Here is a 13,831-nt window from a genome sequence, read left to right as displayed (position 1 = left end):
TCGCAATAGACACGACAAAAGACATTAAATTAGATATTAAATCTTATTTAATAAGAATAATGAATGAGTTATATATGTAAATTAAAGTTAGTGATGCAACATGGTTTGGACTTTGGACGATAGGAGATGGTAACTATTAGCGGTGGATAATATTAGCTAATTAATGCTTTCAGTTATGCGAACGCTATCACTTGGCTACATTATCAAAGCTACCAATAACTGCAAATTATAACGTGTTAGAAAAAACTCAGAGAGATCATTTTTCAAGCTCACGTTAATAAGGTGGGTACACTGTATTCATCACCCAGAAATATGAAGCAAAAGCTTAATAAAAATGATTTTTAAGAGATAAAAATCACAGCACAACTCAATTTACGTAATAAAAAATATATGCAAATCTAAAAACAGAGTAGGTTATATATATGGATGAAGAGATTTTGAATTGCATGGGTAATTTAGCAGAAGAAAATGAATTAGGGACAGAAATGGTGAGGGGTAGGTTGTTAGTGTTTAGATAATTTAAGCATATGAAATGGTAATAGATGTTGATATTGTGTTGGTTAAAGGGCAATTATGTGGGAGAATTGAAGGGACCATGTTACTGTTTGGTTACCATTTGAAGGCAAACCAAGGGTAGGTCATAGCTATAGGACCCTTCCACATGTGTCGCTTCACCAGTCACTGCTATCTCTATATAAGAGGAATTTCATCCCAACTTCAACCAGTAATTTTCACTTACCTTAGTTTGCAGGGCTGGGCTATGGCTATGACTAGGGCTACCACCCCATACAAACACATGCATTCAATCACAGAGATACGCAATTTATGGCTTCTTAATCTCAAAGCAGCAACAGAAAACGACGCTTTCTTTCTTACAGATCTTTACTATTTTGGATCCGTTTATATATTCACTCTCATTCCGATTAGGGTTACAATAAATACGATTCTCATGCAAATATTTAACTTACATTAAATATAGTTATATAGATGGTGCTGTATCAATCACTTTGCCAGAGTTTAATTTATATCTCAACTCTTCAAAATGCATCATAAAATAAATCTTCATAATAAATAAAAAGTTACATAAAGTTTGACGTGAAAAATATAATTTTTATTTAAATTAAACCTCCCTCACAGTACAAAAGTTTGTATAAAATTAACAAAAATAATATAATAAGTATTACATTTAAACATACGAATGGCTCCTCTTTCATAATGTGGATTATGAAAGCCAATTATGGTGAAGTTGAATAGATTATTAGAAATTATGTTTGGAAAGAGTTTTTGGAAGTTATGAAACGATAAAGGCATTACTGGATTACACCATATATAACAAGGGACGAAGCCCAAAAAGAAAAGTGATGCATTAATGGGTCATATAGAGAATTGCGTTGTTCTTATCTTTCGATGTATATATGTATTAAAGTAGGAATAAAAAAATTGGATGTGTTGTTTGGGTCTATTTAAAGAAGGCAGGCTTCTTCGTCCCACATCAATCGTAATTTCTCTATGCACCTCAAAGTTTGTAAAACAACTTTTTGTCCTTTTCTATTTTATATTTACCAGAGAGTTTCATTGTTGTCCTTTTATTGCCTCGTTTACAATCTTGTACTTCTTTGTGTCTGATGAATATTTATGATGTCATTTGAATAACAATGGAAGATCTGGACACTGCTTCTGATATTTATTCTGTTGCGTTATAGGGTAATCGAAAATGTAACTTTGAGATTTTATCTTTTTATGACTTCAATATTATGAAAGGTAATATTGTAGTTTCCTAATTATACAACACATTATTATCAAAGTGATAAGATTTTATTGTTCTTTCTTAAATTATATGAAAAATTCATGAACAACAATGCAGGTGAAGTGAAAGTTATTTTGTGAATACCATAATCGCCAGTTAACAAATACATTAATAAAGACATTTATATCTTGTGAGATTAATAAGTTATGAAAAAAAATCATACTTCTTGACCCAACTAAAAAGTAAATAATTAAATGCAATTATTTCAAATGTCTTTTATTTTTATTCTATTCAATAAATAAATTAAAGAATACAATTCAAAATTATTCATATAATTTTTTTATTATGATCAATTCAAACCTATTTTTTATCATAATTAATATCAATAATTTAATATTATAATTATGATTTATATTGTGTGATCGTCCGATCAATATAGACCAAATAATCCAGATGATTAGATATACTACAAGAACAACCATAATTACAATCTTAAAACTGAACATGTGTCTCGGACGGATCATTCTTAGAACAATTAAATCTAAAACTTGTGAAACTTGTTCTAAAGTCTATAAATATACGTTTGATTTAATAAAGTAAGTTATGACATTTAATATGGATTAATTATTTGAGTAATTGAATTTTACTAACTTTGACATGAGAATACCTTCTGTAAGTAACCTCTAAAGACAAATGGACGAATGACTTAGACAGGCACTGACATAATGACAAACACTCGAACCTTCAACAACTTATAATATGGTTAACCGTTAACTTCCATCCCATACTCAAAACATGATTTGTGATGAAGTATTATTATATTATTATTCACTACACAATTATTATATACTTAAGATAAGTATTATTCTAATAGAAACATAGGTGAAATATTTATGTTAAACCTATAAATACAATTAGAATTATCTAAAAATATTCACTTTATAATTATATATTCATCGTATTCATAAAAATTTTAAACTTTTTTTCACTGACTCAAGGGTCATAGTAAATATTCGAATAAGATCATCTTTGATTTTTATATTTAAGGAATCAAAAATTGAAAATTTATCCCAAGTGCAGTGAAAATAACAATTAAAATCACCAATATGCAAACTCAGTGGCCACACGGACAACGGAAGCTTGGACCATAGATGCATGATGCATATGTAGATGTCAAAGGAATATTTTGGTCTTTATTCACACTCCACGGAGAAAAAGGAACCCATTAGAAAAACAATGTGTTAAAGTAGAAGCCCGTACCCAGCCCAATCGATTGGATATTAGAGATTGAACCCATTGGACATTACACAACAATTAAGCCTTGCCATTTTTGTTAACACCCCATATTTTCTTCTTGGACTCCGTAGGTGTTTAAAAAGTTTAAATTGCCTATATAAGTCCAAAAAAATATAGGTTACATAATTCAAAAACATGTTATGGATTATGCAATTTATAATTAAAAATGTTTAAAATTACATAGTTTAGAAACATATTTTAAATTATATAATTTGAAATTAATTATTAGATTATGTAATTTACAAATCTATTATACATCATAGATTAAAAATGCATTCTAAATTATGTAATTCAAAATAAATTTCAAATTATATTATTAAAATATGTTTTCAGATATAAAAATATATTTGACATTATACAATCCAACATATATTTGCATAAAGAAATCATGGACCTTAGGCCGTGGTCTAATCTTTATTGTCTAACCTCTGGATCAACTATAGCAAAATAATTGGGGTGTTGTTTACATTTCTTCATGCACCCATCAAAACGGCTTTTGATTTCTGGATCACTGAATGGGCCCAATAGTTGGCCAGTTGTCTCTGTGTTCTGATCCAAAATTGTGATTTTTGATACTAATTGTTTTCTTGTAGAAATTACTAGACAAACACACACGAACATTTTTATTTATTTTTTACTTACTTACATTTTTATAAATACATACAAAGAAGTAGGGTTAGACAAAATAATCGTATCCGACCAAAATCCAAAAAACTCAAAAGTAAATTTAACCATACAGTTGGATTGGATTGGATAAATAAAATTGAGTAAAATAAATATCTATAATTGGGTTTAGTTAGTTGGTTGAAACTTTATGAATCTTCGACTTAATTCAAATTTATGTTTTAATATTTATAAATTTGAAAATATATTTTAAATTTTAAATTTCAAATATTACTTTTAATATGATATTATTTTATTGAAATTTAGTAGTAGTTTATATAAAATCATACTTCCTTATAATAATCATTATTAAAATCAGGCATGTCATATTTTTTAGCTAAAGATTTCCTATATTTATGCAATTTATTCAAAATTAAAAAAAAATCATTAAAATGTTTTAATTTAATATAAATTTGCAATTTAAGAAACCCAATCGAATTAATCCACAACTCGAACAATGTGAATCCGACTAGCTCAATAAATTAAGTGGTCTAATACAAATTTTAAAATATTAAATTTGTATTATATTGGTTATGATCATCTCAATAAGATGCCCAAATTTTGATTTCATTTTAAGAAATATACCGTGTTGATAGCTTATATATGCCTGTGGTTCTGAATTTGTAAATATTTGAAATTAAGGATTATATTATTATATTAGGTTGACTTATTTTGATGGTCATTCATTAACAAAAGGTCACTTTCTAAAATTATTTATTAATAAGTAATCCGTTATAAGGTTGAAAATTTGGCCAGTCTCAGCTCACAACAAAGGGACTACTTAAACTCAAACTCACAAAAAGCATCAATCTTCATACGATCCATGCTCAATATTAATAAGATCTAAATTTCTTACGTAAGATGCTAAATAATTATAAAAAATATTTCAATATAAAAGTTAATAATTATTTCAAAGTATAAAAAAAAACGTTTAATTGTAATGTGGTTGGATTAAATCGTTGGTTAAGTTTGTTTATGAAGGAAGGAAACGATGGGCCAATCCAGTGACTAAAAGCTCCCTGAAAATTGTGTCGTGAAAAACGCCTCTTCGAAAGGGTGTGTTGAAAGCAGAAGAAAGCAAATTTGAAACTTCTTTCTTTTTAGATTTCAGAAGTAAAATTATTCATGCTTATCCATTTATTCATGCTATAATCAATAATAAAGTCACCGTCGTTTTTTTTTTCTTTTAAGTTTGAATCAGCACAAGCTGACTTTGTTTACTCTATTCTGTTAAAAGCGTTCTCTTAAAGGCTTTTAAAAAAAATCAATTCTAGCAGTGTGAAAGGATTAATTAGTGTGTACGATTAAGACCTCTGCTTTTGACTTTCATCTAAAATTGAAATGTTAGATTGATCATAGTATCGTTATACAAGTTGCAATTTTCTTCCATTTTTTTTTTCAATGCCAACTACCTTAGATTTAGTACACTGTGGATTGTATATATAATCAGACATTATATTATAAAACAGTAACAACACACGGTGGACTGAGTAAATTCGAACCTCACCTTGAGAGAAAAAAATGTTCTTCTGTTAATGGGATAATAATATTCTCTTGACAAAACGAAAGTGTTTTACGAGCTCCAATTGGCATTTTAATCCACAAATTTTGTTGTGAAAACATATATATTATATTCTCAATTTCAATTTCTGCTTACATGTTTACCGCAGTAGATTTAATAAAGATTATAGGAAGTTATGATTAACGTATCAATTTCTCCATCCATCCATTGTTGGCTTGGTTACGTGGTTAGGTATATATAAATAAATATGATTAATTTTATTTTATAAACGCTTCAAAAAATTGGTGTATGCAATAATGATGTTGTTATTAATTGTTTTTAAAATAGTCACCGCGATATTTAGATGATTTTATGATATCTTAATCACTTATAATAGACTGAAACCCACTTATCGAGTAAATTTAATTTGGTGAATGTTAATTTAATTTTTAATTAAATTGATTCTACTTTAATTGCGGATATATATTATCCGAAAAAAATTAAGATAAAAACTTAATTTATATTTTATTAAATCAAATTTACTTTAATATAAAATAAAATTATTTTATTACGTTAAATTTAATTAAAAATAAATTTTAATCTATATTTTATATTTTTTTAATATTATTTAAAAGTGTATAAAATTTACTTTTTAATATTTGTGGGTACCCTAAATTTTAAAATATTCGTTAATTTTTTAAAATGATACCCGTACAAATAGCGAGTTGAACTTTTATTTGTATGGTGTCATTTTTAGTTATGTATGATTATAGATATGATATTTAAATGAAAAAGTTTGATAATATAAGAAAGTTAAACAAGTGGATATTTTCTTTATAACAAAATAATTAAAAATAAATAATATTAATTGAATTTTTTTTTTATGTTAGAGTACTAATATCATGAATAATAGCATGTATGGATAATAATACTAATAATAATACTAATATCGATAATTATATTATTAATAATAGTATAATACTAATAAATAATAATGATAATAATAATAATAATAATAATATAAATAATAATAGATGACCATAAAAACTAAAATAGGCCGGTGTTGTGATAAGAACATGTTCATTTAAAAAAAGTAAAATAGTTAAAATTTGTGAATAAAAACACATACATATATAAACAACTAAAACTTAGAAGACATAGATATATTTAAAGGTATCGACACATGAAATCACATGAATTTAAAATATTTTAAATAAAAATAACATAAACATATAAATAATTCTTTAGAATAAAATGAATAAATATTGTGAAATATAATCTTTTTAAAATAATTTTTGGGATAACATGAAACTAACCTTAAAAGTTTTAAACAAAAATATATAAAGATATTGTTATTAACATAGAAATTAAGTTTATAATAATTAATTATTGATGTGCACATGTTTTTGTTTGGAATTATAAAAGTAAGATTAAAAAAGAATATTAAAATATATATTTGTTTATGTTAAATTACAAATTTATATAATAACTAATTAGTGATCTGTAATAAAATAATATAGTTATATATTAAAATTTATCATTAGAGTTTTGACTTTTATATTATATTAAAATAAAATCCATATGCAATAATAGTTACAAAAATAAAATATAAACATATTATAAAATATTATCCTATACAAAATAAAAACATGAGTCATGACTCTGCATACATGGATAGGATTTTTTTTAATTATCATATACGTTTGTTGTTATATTGAATTATTTTTTTATATATATATTTTATGTAAAATTAAATTTAAAAATAAAAAAATGTAAATGATTTAATTATAATGTTGTTAATATATTTGTATTTGTTGAAAGTGTATGTATAGTGAGCATCTCAGGCAAGACCACACATTCATTCTCAATCTCCCATGGCCAGTTGACCATCAATTTTGAACACATCATGCTTTCATTTAACAGATTGATAAAAAAAAATGCTTCAAATCCCTTCATATCACCAACAACGCTTCACCAAATTAAAAATCAAATCACTTTACAAAAATACCCATCCATTAAAAAAAGAAAATTTCACCTTCCCGTCGGATCAACAAATAAGACAAAAAAAACTTGAAAAAAAAAACACAGAACCACCATGTTAATTCCAATAACAATACCAAATTTCAGAAAAAAAAGGAAAAACATTCAAAGTATAAATAAAAAGGCAAAAAAAGAAAAATCACCTTTACAGCATGTCCGACTTGTTCACATTGCAGCCTCGTTTCAATTATGAAATTGCAAAGACGTTTCTAGAGTAAAAAACAGAAGAAATTGGTAAAAACCCAAAAATCAGAAGAGAGGAAGATAATGGTATGTCATTCAAACAAGCAATATTTTTTTATCATTTTCTTTCATCATAACATAAATTGTGTATTTTTTTAAAAAATTTAGAGACGATGGAAAATGAATTTAAAATATAGTTGTGGATGTTTATTTATTGTGTGTCATAGTTTTGATGGAAAATAATGACAAATATAAAAACATTGACTGAAATAGATAATAAATAGTAAAAATGAGTTTTTCTATTTTTTTTTCTTTTCTCTTCGTGACCAAATAATTTAAATGTAATACGTGGAGAGAATGATTGGTTAAATGAAATACAATGTTTATGAAAAGTGAAGTAAGTTAAATAAAAGTAATGTTTGAAGTAAAAACATGTGTTTTGTATAATTTCTGTTTAAATAAAATACAATGTTTATATGGAATTGGATACGTTAATTTTTTCTATTTTTTATTTTTAATCTCTTTGGCAATCGTGCATGAACTCATAAAAACTGTTACAGTGGATCTAATCTCCTCTATAATGACTACTTCGTCTTCATCTCCAACCAAACACACAAATGGAATTGATTACCTCCACATTATAATCGATTCAAGATTTACTACATAACAAGACAAACACATATAATTGATTAAATGCATTTCAGAATCGATAACAACACCTTACATTTTGCGTGAATTTTGGTAATTATGAACTTAGACAAAGACAAATATGACAATTTTTCAATTTTCTTCAAATTCAAAAGCTTCAATAGGTGATAAAAGAACATTAAATCTTGTAATTTAACACTTTCCATTTTTCCATATCGAATGTAACATGATTTTAGTTTATAATCTGTCAATGTCATTCTTCTTAAATGGTAAATTGGTCCAAACTAAAAAAATTGAAGAAAAATAAAACCTCTTAAATGAATACTTATTAACACACAAAATAAAAATAATTCCAAAATTTCAAAACAAGTTTTAACATACCTAATGTGGATATACTTTGGATATTTTACTACTACATTATATTTCTATATTTATTGTTGAATACAATTGAGAAAAAAACAAAATTGGAAGATTTGTCGTGAATAAAAATAGAATAAATAGTATTGCGTGACCACCTTAAATATGTGTACACCACTTCGCATGCTATCCGACCTCACTAAGGCAAAGCGTGAACTGTGAGCACACCAAGCATCGTTAGTCGGTATAACCTTTTCAAGTAATTTGTAAAGGTCAACTGTCAAGGGCAAAACCGTAAATTTACCCTTTAGCCTAAATTAAATAAATAAAGTCATAAATATTTATTTTCTGTATTACGCATGAAAAATGGTTAGTACTTCAATAATTTCGGTATTTATATAATTAATGACAAATTTACTTGCTATTTATTGTTTGATTGAACGTCTAGGATATCATTAAAAATAATTAAAGATTCAGCAGTTTTCTATTAAAATAATATAATATATAGGTATTGTTTTTGAGTAATATTTTAAACTTTTATTTTAATAAAATATGATACAGTTAATAATATAAGTATTGTGTAAATAACATTCTAAAGACGACTGAAGGTGAGCAATTATAGTATTATATATAAGGCTTCTCCATATTTCTTTTTACATGTGTGTGGGGGTGGATTTAATGAAGGCGTTGAGTCCGTGCCTCAGACAGAGTCAGCCTCTGTGTTGGAGAGAGAAAGAGAGAAAAGTTAGAGAGAGAAAGAGAGTTGTGATTTGTGAAGCACACAGGATCTGAAAACGTGTAACTGACAAGACTTTGGAACATCATGGTTAGTCAGCTATATCTTCATCTAATGGCCTTGGGTGGTTTTATGTGTATGAACGCACCTTTGCTCTGTTCAATTTCTTATCTTTTTAATTTTTCTCCATTTCTTCAAAGTTCTCTGCTCCTTATTTATTTTTTCCTTCGCCGTGTTTGGGGTGTGGGAAACTTCGAGACCCTGGTGTTTTTGGATATGGTTCGTAATCTTGAATTTGAATTCTTTTTTCTTCCGGGTTTCTTGTTCGCCTTTCAAAGCTTCTGTCTCTTGGTTTTGTAAAATTTATATTTGGGTAGTCCCCGACGTGTTTCTTGCTGTGTAGTTTTGGGAACTTGCAAGGACATAAATAAATTTATGTTTTGGTTCTAGAATTCTTTTGGAATCTTGTTATTTGGTTAGCAAGAAAGTCGGTAGTCTAGAGCTTTGATCTATTTTTCTGCTCTTTAAAGATCTCGTTATGTTGTTTGATCTCAGCGTTTAGAAAGAAGACCCCTCTTTTTCTCTTGTGTGCTTGTTTGTCTCAGCCCCCCGTGCGTGTGAAGGGGTATTTTTTTCGATTCATGGCCTAGTAAATTCTGCACCAAAAAATAGGGAAATCAGATTCCACATATAGTTGAAGTTAGTATAAAAAGAAGAACCTTCAGCAAGCCTTTTATTTTGGTTCAGTTGCTCCTATGTTAAATTAGATTGAGGAGAAACAAAAATTAGGTCTAAAAACCCTTCAAAAACATGTTTCTGACTAAAGTATGGAATTTTAGCCTTTAGGTCCATGTGGGGCTTTCTTTTATGAGAATCTTTGGTTTTATTTTTATTCATCCACTTTGTGCTTAACCCAATCTGTCTTCCTTCTCTTTTGCTTCTCGATCACTGAGCATCGAAGATGGAATTTAAAATGAAGTTTGGTTTATTTGCAGCTCGTCACTCTTCTAAGGTTTCAGTTGTGAGATCCTCTTGGTGACTAGAGTGGAACATTTATTGTTTTAGTGGCTCTTTGATTATATATTACGTTCTGGGCTGAGTATATCAGTAGAGATGTCCTTCCGCAGCATAGTTCGTGATGTAAGGGATGGATTGGGAAGCCTATCTAGGAGGAGCTTTGAGGTGAGGCTTCCTGGCCATAACAGGGGCAAGTCACGCAGTTCGGTCCACGAGTTGCAGGAGCAGCCAGCGGTTATACAGAACAGCCGGTGGGCTAGCCTTCCCCCTGAGCTCCTTCGCGATGTTATTAATAGATTGGAAGCAAGCGAGAGTACATGGCCTGCTCGTAAGCATGTCGTTGCATGTGCTGCCGTGTGCAAGTCCTGGAGAGAAATGTGCAAAGAAATTGTCAGCAGTCCTGAATTCTGTGGGAAGATCACTTTCCCTGTTGCCCTGAAGCAGGTAGGCCTTTTGTTCTTCTATCCTGTGCCTAAAATATGTGTAAAGTATTTGCTTTATGTATAAAGGATATGAAATTGGTACCATGACCAAAGTTTACATTTTTATGCTTCGTTGACTCTTGTCTTGTCTGCAGCCTGGGCATAGGAATGGAACCATCCAGTGTTTCATCAAGAGAGACAAATCTAAGCTGACATACCATCTCTTCCTTTGCCTCAGTCCTGGTAAGCTTTCCTTTGTTGACAATAACCTATATGAATTTATCTGATCATCTTGTTTTGTTCTTTCTTTAATTTGCTTTTAGTGTTTAATTTTTGTGCTTATGGCCTCTGGTATTGATATATTTATTGACTTTTTCCCTTATCAATACGAGCCGTGGTCACCTTTGAACGTAGAATTTATTGCTCTTTCTTTGATTTTTGGTTCAGCTTAATTGCTTGTGATGTTTATTTCTATGTTTGGATTGGTGAAAAATGATGGAATGAGCTGGTTGTTTTTGAAATGTAAGCTTTGCTACCTTAAACTCGATCTTACAGCTTCCTTGTGGCGTTGGAAATTGTTTTTCCAAATTATTTTTTTATCAAAACCTGTTGTTGTTAATGCAATTTAGATAGTAGTGTTCGAATATGATGGTCAACTTCTTTGTTGTGGCCCACTTACAAACTTATTGTGTCGTTTTATTGTAGTTTATGAAAGTAAGTAATAACTACTGGTGCTCAAGTTACTTGAGGGTTGGGTGCTGATGTCACTTCTAGTTTATTCTGGTCATATGATCCATTCAAATAATTCAACCTTGTTCCGAGCATCATTTCAACTTGGTGTGTGTTTGGCTTGTTAGCTTTGCTAAAGTTTTAATGGTGTGTGATGCATGTCTATGCTTAGGTTGACTTTAATTACGAGAGAATAGTTCATGCTTTGCCTATCCTACTTGTTTTATTGGTTGAAATGTTTTCTATGCTAGGACGAGTATTGAGTTGACAAATGTCTTGCTGTTACAGTATGCTGTAAATATGCATTTAGTAATTTTATGTTCCTGGCTATCATTGTTTTTGGGGCCTGTTCTGGACTGATAAATGTGTTCGTGCAGCCTTGCTTGTTGAAAATGGAAAGTTTCTTCTCTCTGCAAAAAGGACCAGAAGAACAACTTGCACGGAGTATATTATATCAATGGATGCAGATAACATATCGAGATCTACTAGTACGTACATTGGAAAACTGAGGTAAGACTTAATTTTGGGACTGCTTGACAATCATTTTTGCATTAACAGTGATGGGTACGACAATTGTTTGGTTGTTACTGACTTGTACAAGATCTAAATTTATGCATAAGTTTTTACATCATCATTCAAGAAACTACAAATCAATTGTTTCTTTACTTTGTAGTCATCATGGACTTACACTGTATTAATTTTTGGTTGTTCCAGGTCAAATTTTCTTGGCACCAAGTTCATAATTTATGATACACAACCACCTTACAACAATGCTATGCTGTCTCCACCTGGGCGAAGCCGTAGGTTTTCGAAAAAGGTTTCTCCAAAGGTCCCTAGCGGCAGCTACAACATTGCCCACGTGACGTATGAGTTGAATGTTCTTGGTACTAGGGGTCCGCGAAGGATGAATTGCACGATGTACTCCATTCCTGCATCATCCCTTGAGCCTAATGGCGTTGTCCCAGGCCAGCCAGAGCTCCTTTCTCGCCCCCTTGAGGATTCTTTCCGCAGTATATCCTTCTCAAAATCAATTGACAATTCAACAGAGTTTAGCAGCTCTAGGTTCTCAGAAATTATGGGAACCGGTAATGAAGACCAGGAGAGAAAGGTGAGACCTTTAGTTCTCAAGAACAAGTCCCCAAGGTGGCATGAACAGCTGCAATGCTGGTGTCTCAACTTTAGAGGAAGAGTCACCGTTGCCTCTGTTAAGAATTTTCAGCTGATTGCTGCTGCCCCACCAACCGCTGCCACCGCGGTGCCTGTAGGATCAGGACCTTCTCTATCCCAGCCAACACAGTCTTCTTCTGACCATGACAAGATTATTCTTCAGTTTGGCAAGGTTGGCAAGGATATGTTTACAATGGACTACCGGTACCCCCTCTCTGCATTTCAGGCTTTTGCCATATGCTTGACTAGCTTTGACACAAAATTGGCTTGTGAATAGTTTACAAGAAATATATGTGTGGTAAGAGAAGTAGAATTTAATCTTCATTTTAGATACTGGTAGGAATGTTGAAGCTTCATTAAGTCATTGTTCTCCTCACGGTTAAACTGTAAAGTATGGAACAATCTCTGCCCAATGTACCTTTTTTCTTTTTACTGTTCTTTTTCTTTTGAACATTTTTCCTTTTTTCTTGCCATTGCTCCTTTCTTTCTGATAGTCAATTTATGCTTTATAGTTATCTTTGTCAAACTTTGATGATGTAGATTTCCATACTTTGTGTAAATATGTAATGAAATTGTCGCCCAGAGGTATTTATGAAAAATAAGAAAGTATTGTGACTATAGAATTTGTTGTATTATTTTACTGCATTGTTATTGAAAGGAAAAACAAATGAAGGGTCAAGTTCGTGCATAAAACGAGTGCAGACATTTCTTTGCAAAGGATGATCCGAAAAAAGTGAGCTCCATCAGTATTTCTGTTGAAATGCTCATGAAATTGAAAGATGTTATAAGAATCTGCTGAAACCCGAACACATGCTAATAATATTTTTATTTAATTAAAAATGATCTTATTTGATTTGCTGCATACTTATATCATTTTTTAACTATAATAGTAATTACTACTTGTTTTATATTAAAAGAGTATGTTCTCATTTTTTTTTTTAATTTTTATGAGTCTATTTGTAATTGGCTGACTGCCAAGTTTTTAGATATTATTAATATATAATAATTAAAGTCTTCAATTATTCATAAAATTTCTTTAACATTTTATATTTTAAATTTAAACTTAAAATATTTTTATTTAGATTTTAGATAGTAGGCTATTTCTAAATAAAATGAAAAATAAATATGGTTTTATTAAAAACGTAATGGTGGAATGTCATTTTATTGAAAAATATAATGGATTTGAATATCTTTCAAAAAAGGACTATTGTCATTTTTAAAAAGTTTAAAAGAAATATTACTTGTTTCAAAACTAAAAGAATTAACAATGCGATTCTTATAGTATTTTATATCTTTCTTTCATTACCTTGTTATCAGCTTTTCCG

The 13,831-nt window shown here is 29.5% G+C and overlaps 1 protein-coding gene across 3 annotated transcripts; it reads left to right on the top strand.

Moving 5' to 3' along the window:
- The first annotated feature begins 9,098 nt into the window (after window positions 1-9,098).
- Window positions 9,099-12,957, top strand: TLP5 (tubby like protein 5). 3 transcript variants are annotated; one of them, XM_047308785.2, is made up of 5 exons: window positions 9,099-9,261; window positions 10,167-10,632; window positions 10,766-10,853; window positions 11,717-11,849; window positions 12,054-12,957. In XM_047308785.2, exons 2-5 carry the CDS (start codon window positions 10,285-10,287, stop codon window positions 12,781-12,783), a joined length of 1,299 nt encoding a protein of 432 aa, XP_047164741.2. In that variant the 5' UTR covers window positions 9,099-9,261; window positions 10,167-10,284; the 3' UTR covers window positions 12,784-12,957. The 3 variants fall into 3 exon arrangements, with proteins under 3 accessions (XP_047164741.2, XP_047164884.2, XP_047164817.2); XM_047308928.2 differs by lacking the exon at window positions 9,099-9,261 and adding an exon at window positions 9,289-9,307; XM_047308861.2 differs by lacking the exon at window positions 9,099-9,261 and adding an exon at window positions 9,314-9,450.
- Window positions 12,958-13,831: the final 874 nt, after the last annotated feature.

Source organism: Vigna umbellata, chromosome 8 (genome assembly GCF_029865625.1).
Source record: "Vigna umbellata cultivar VRB3 chromosome 8, Vumbellata_1.0, whole genome shotgun sequence".
Classification (NCBI taxonomy): Eukaryota; Viridiplantae; Streptophyta; class Magnoliopsida; order Fabales; family Fabaceae; genus Vigna; species Vigna umbellata.
The sequence above is the reverse complement of the archived record's forward strand: the minus strand, read 5'-3'. Positions and strand labels throughout refer to the sequence as shown.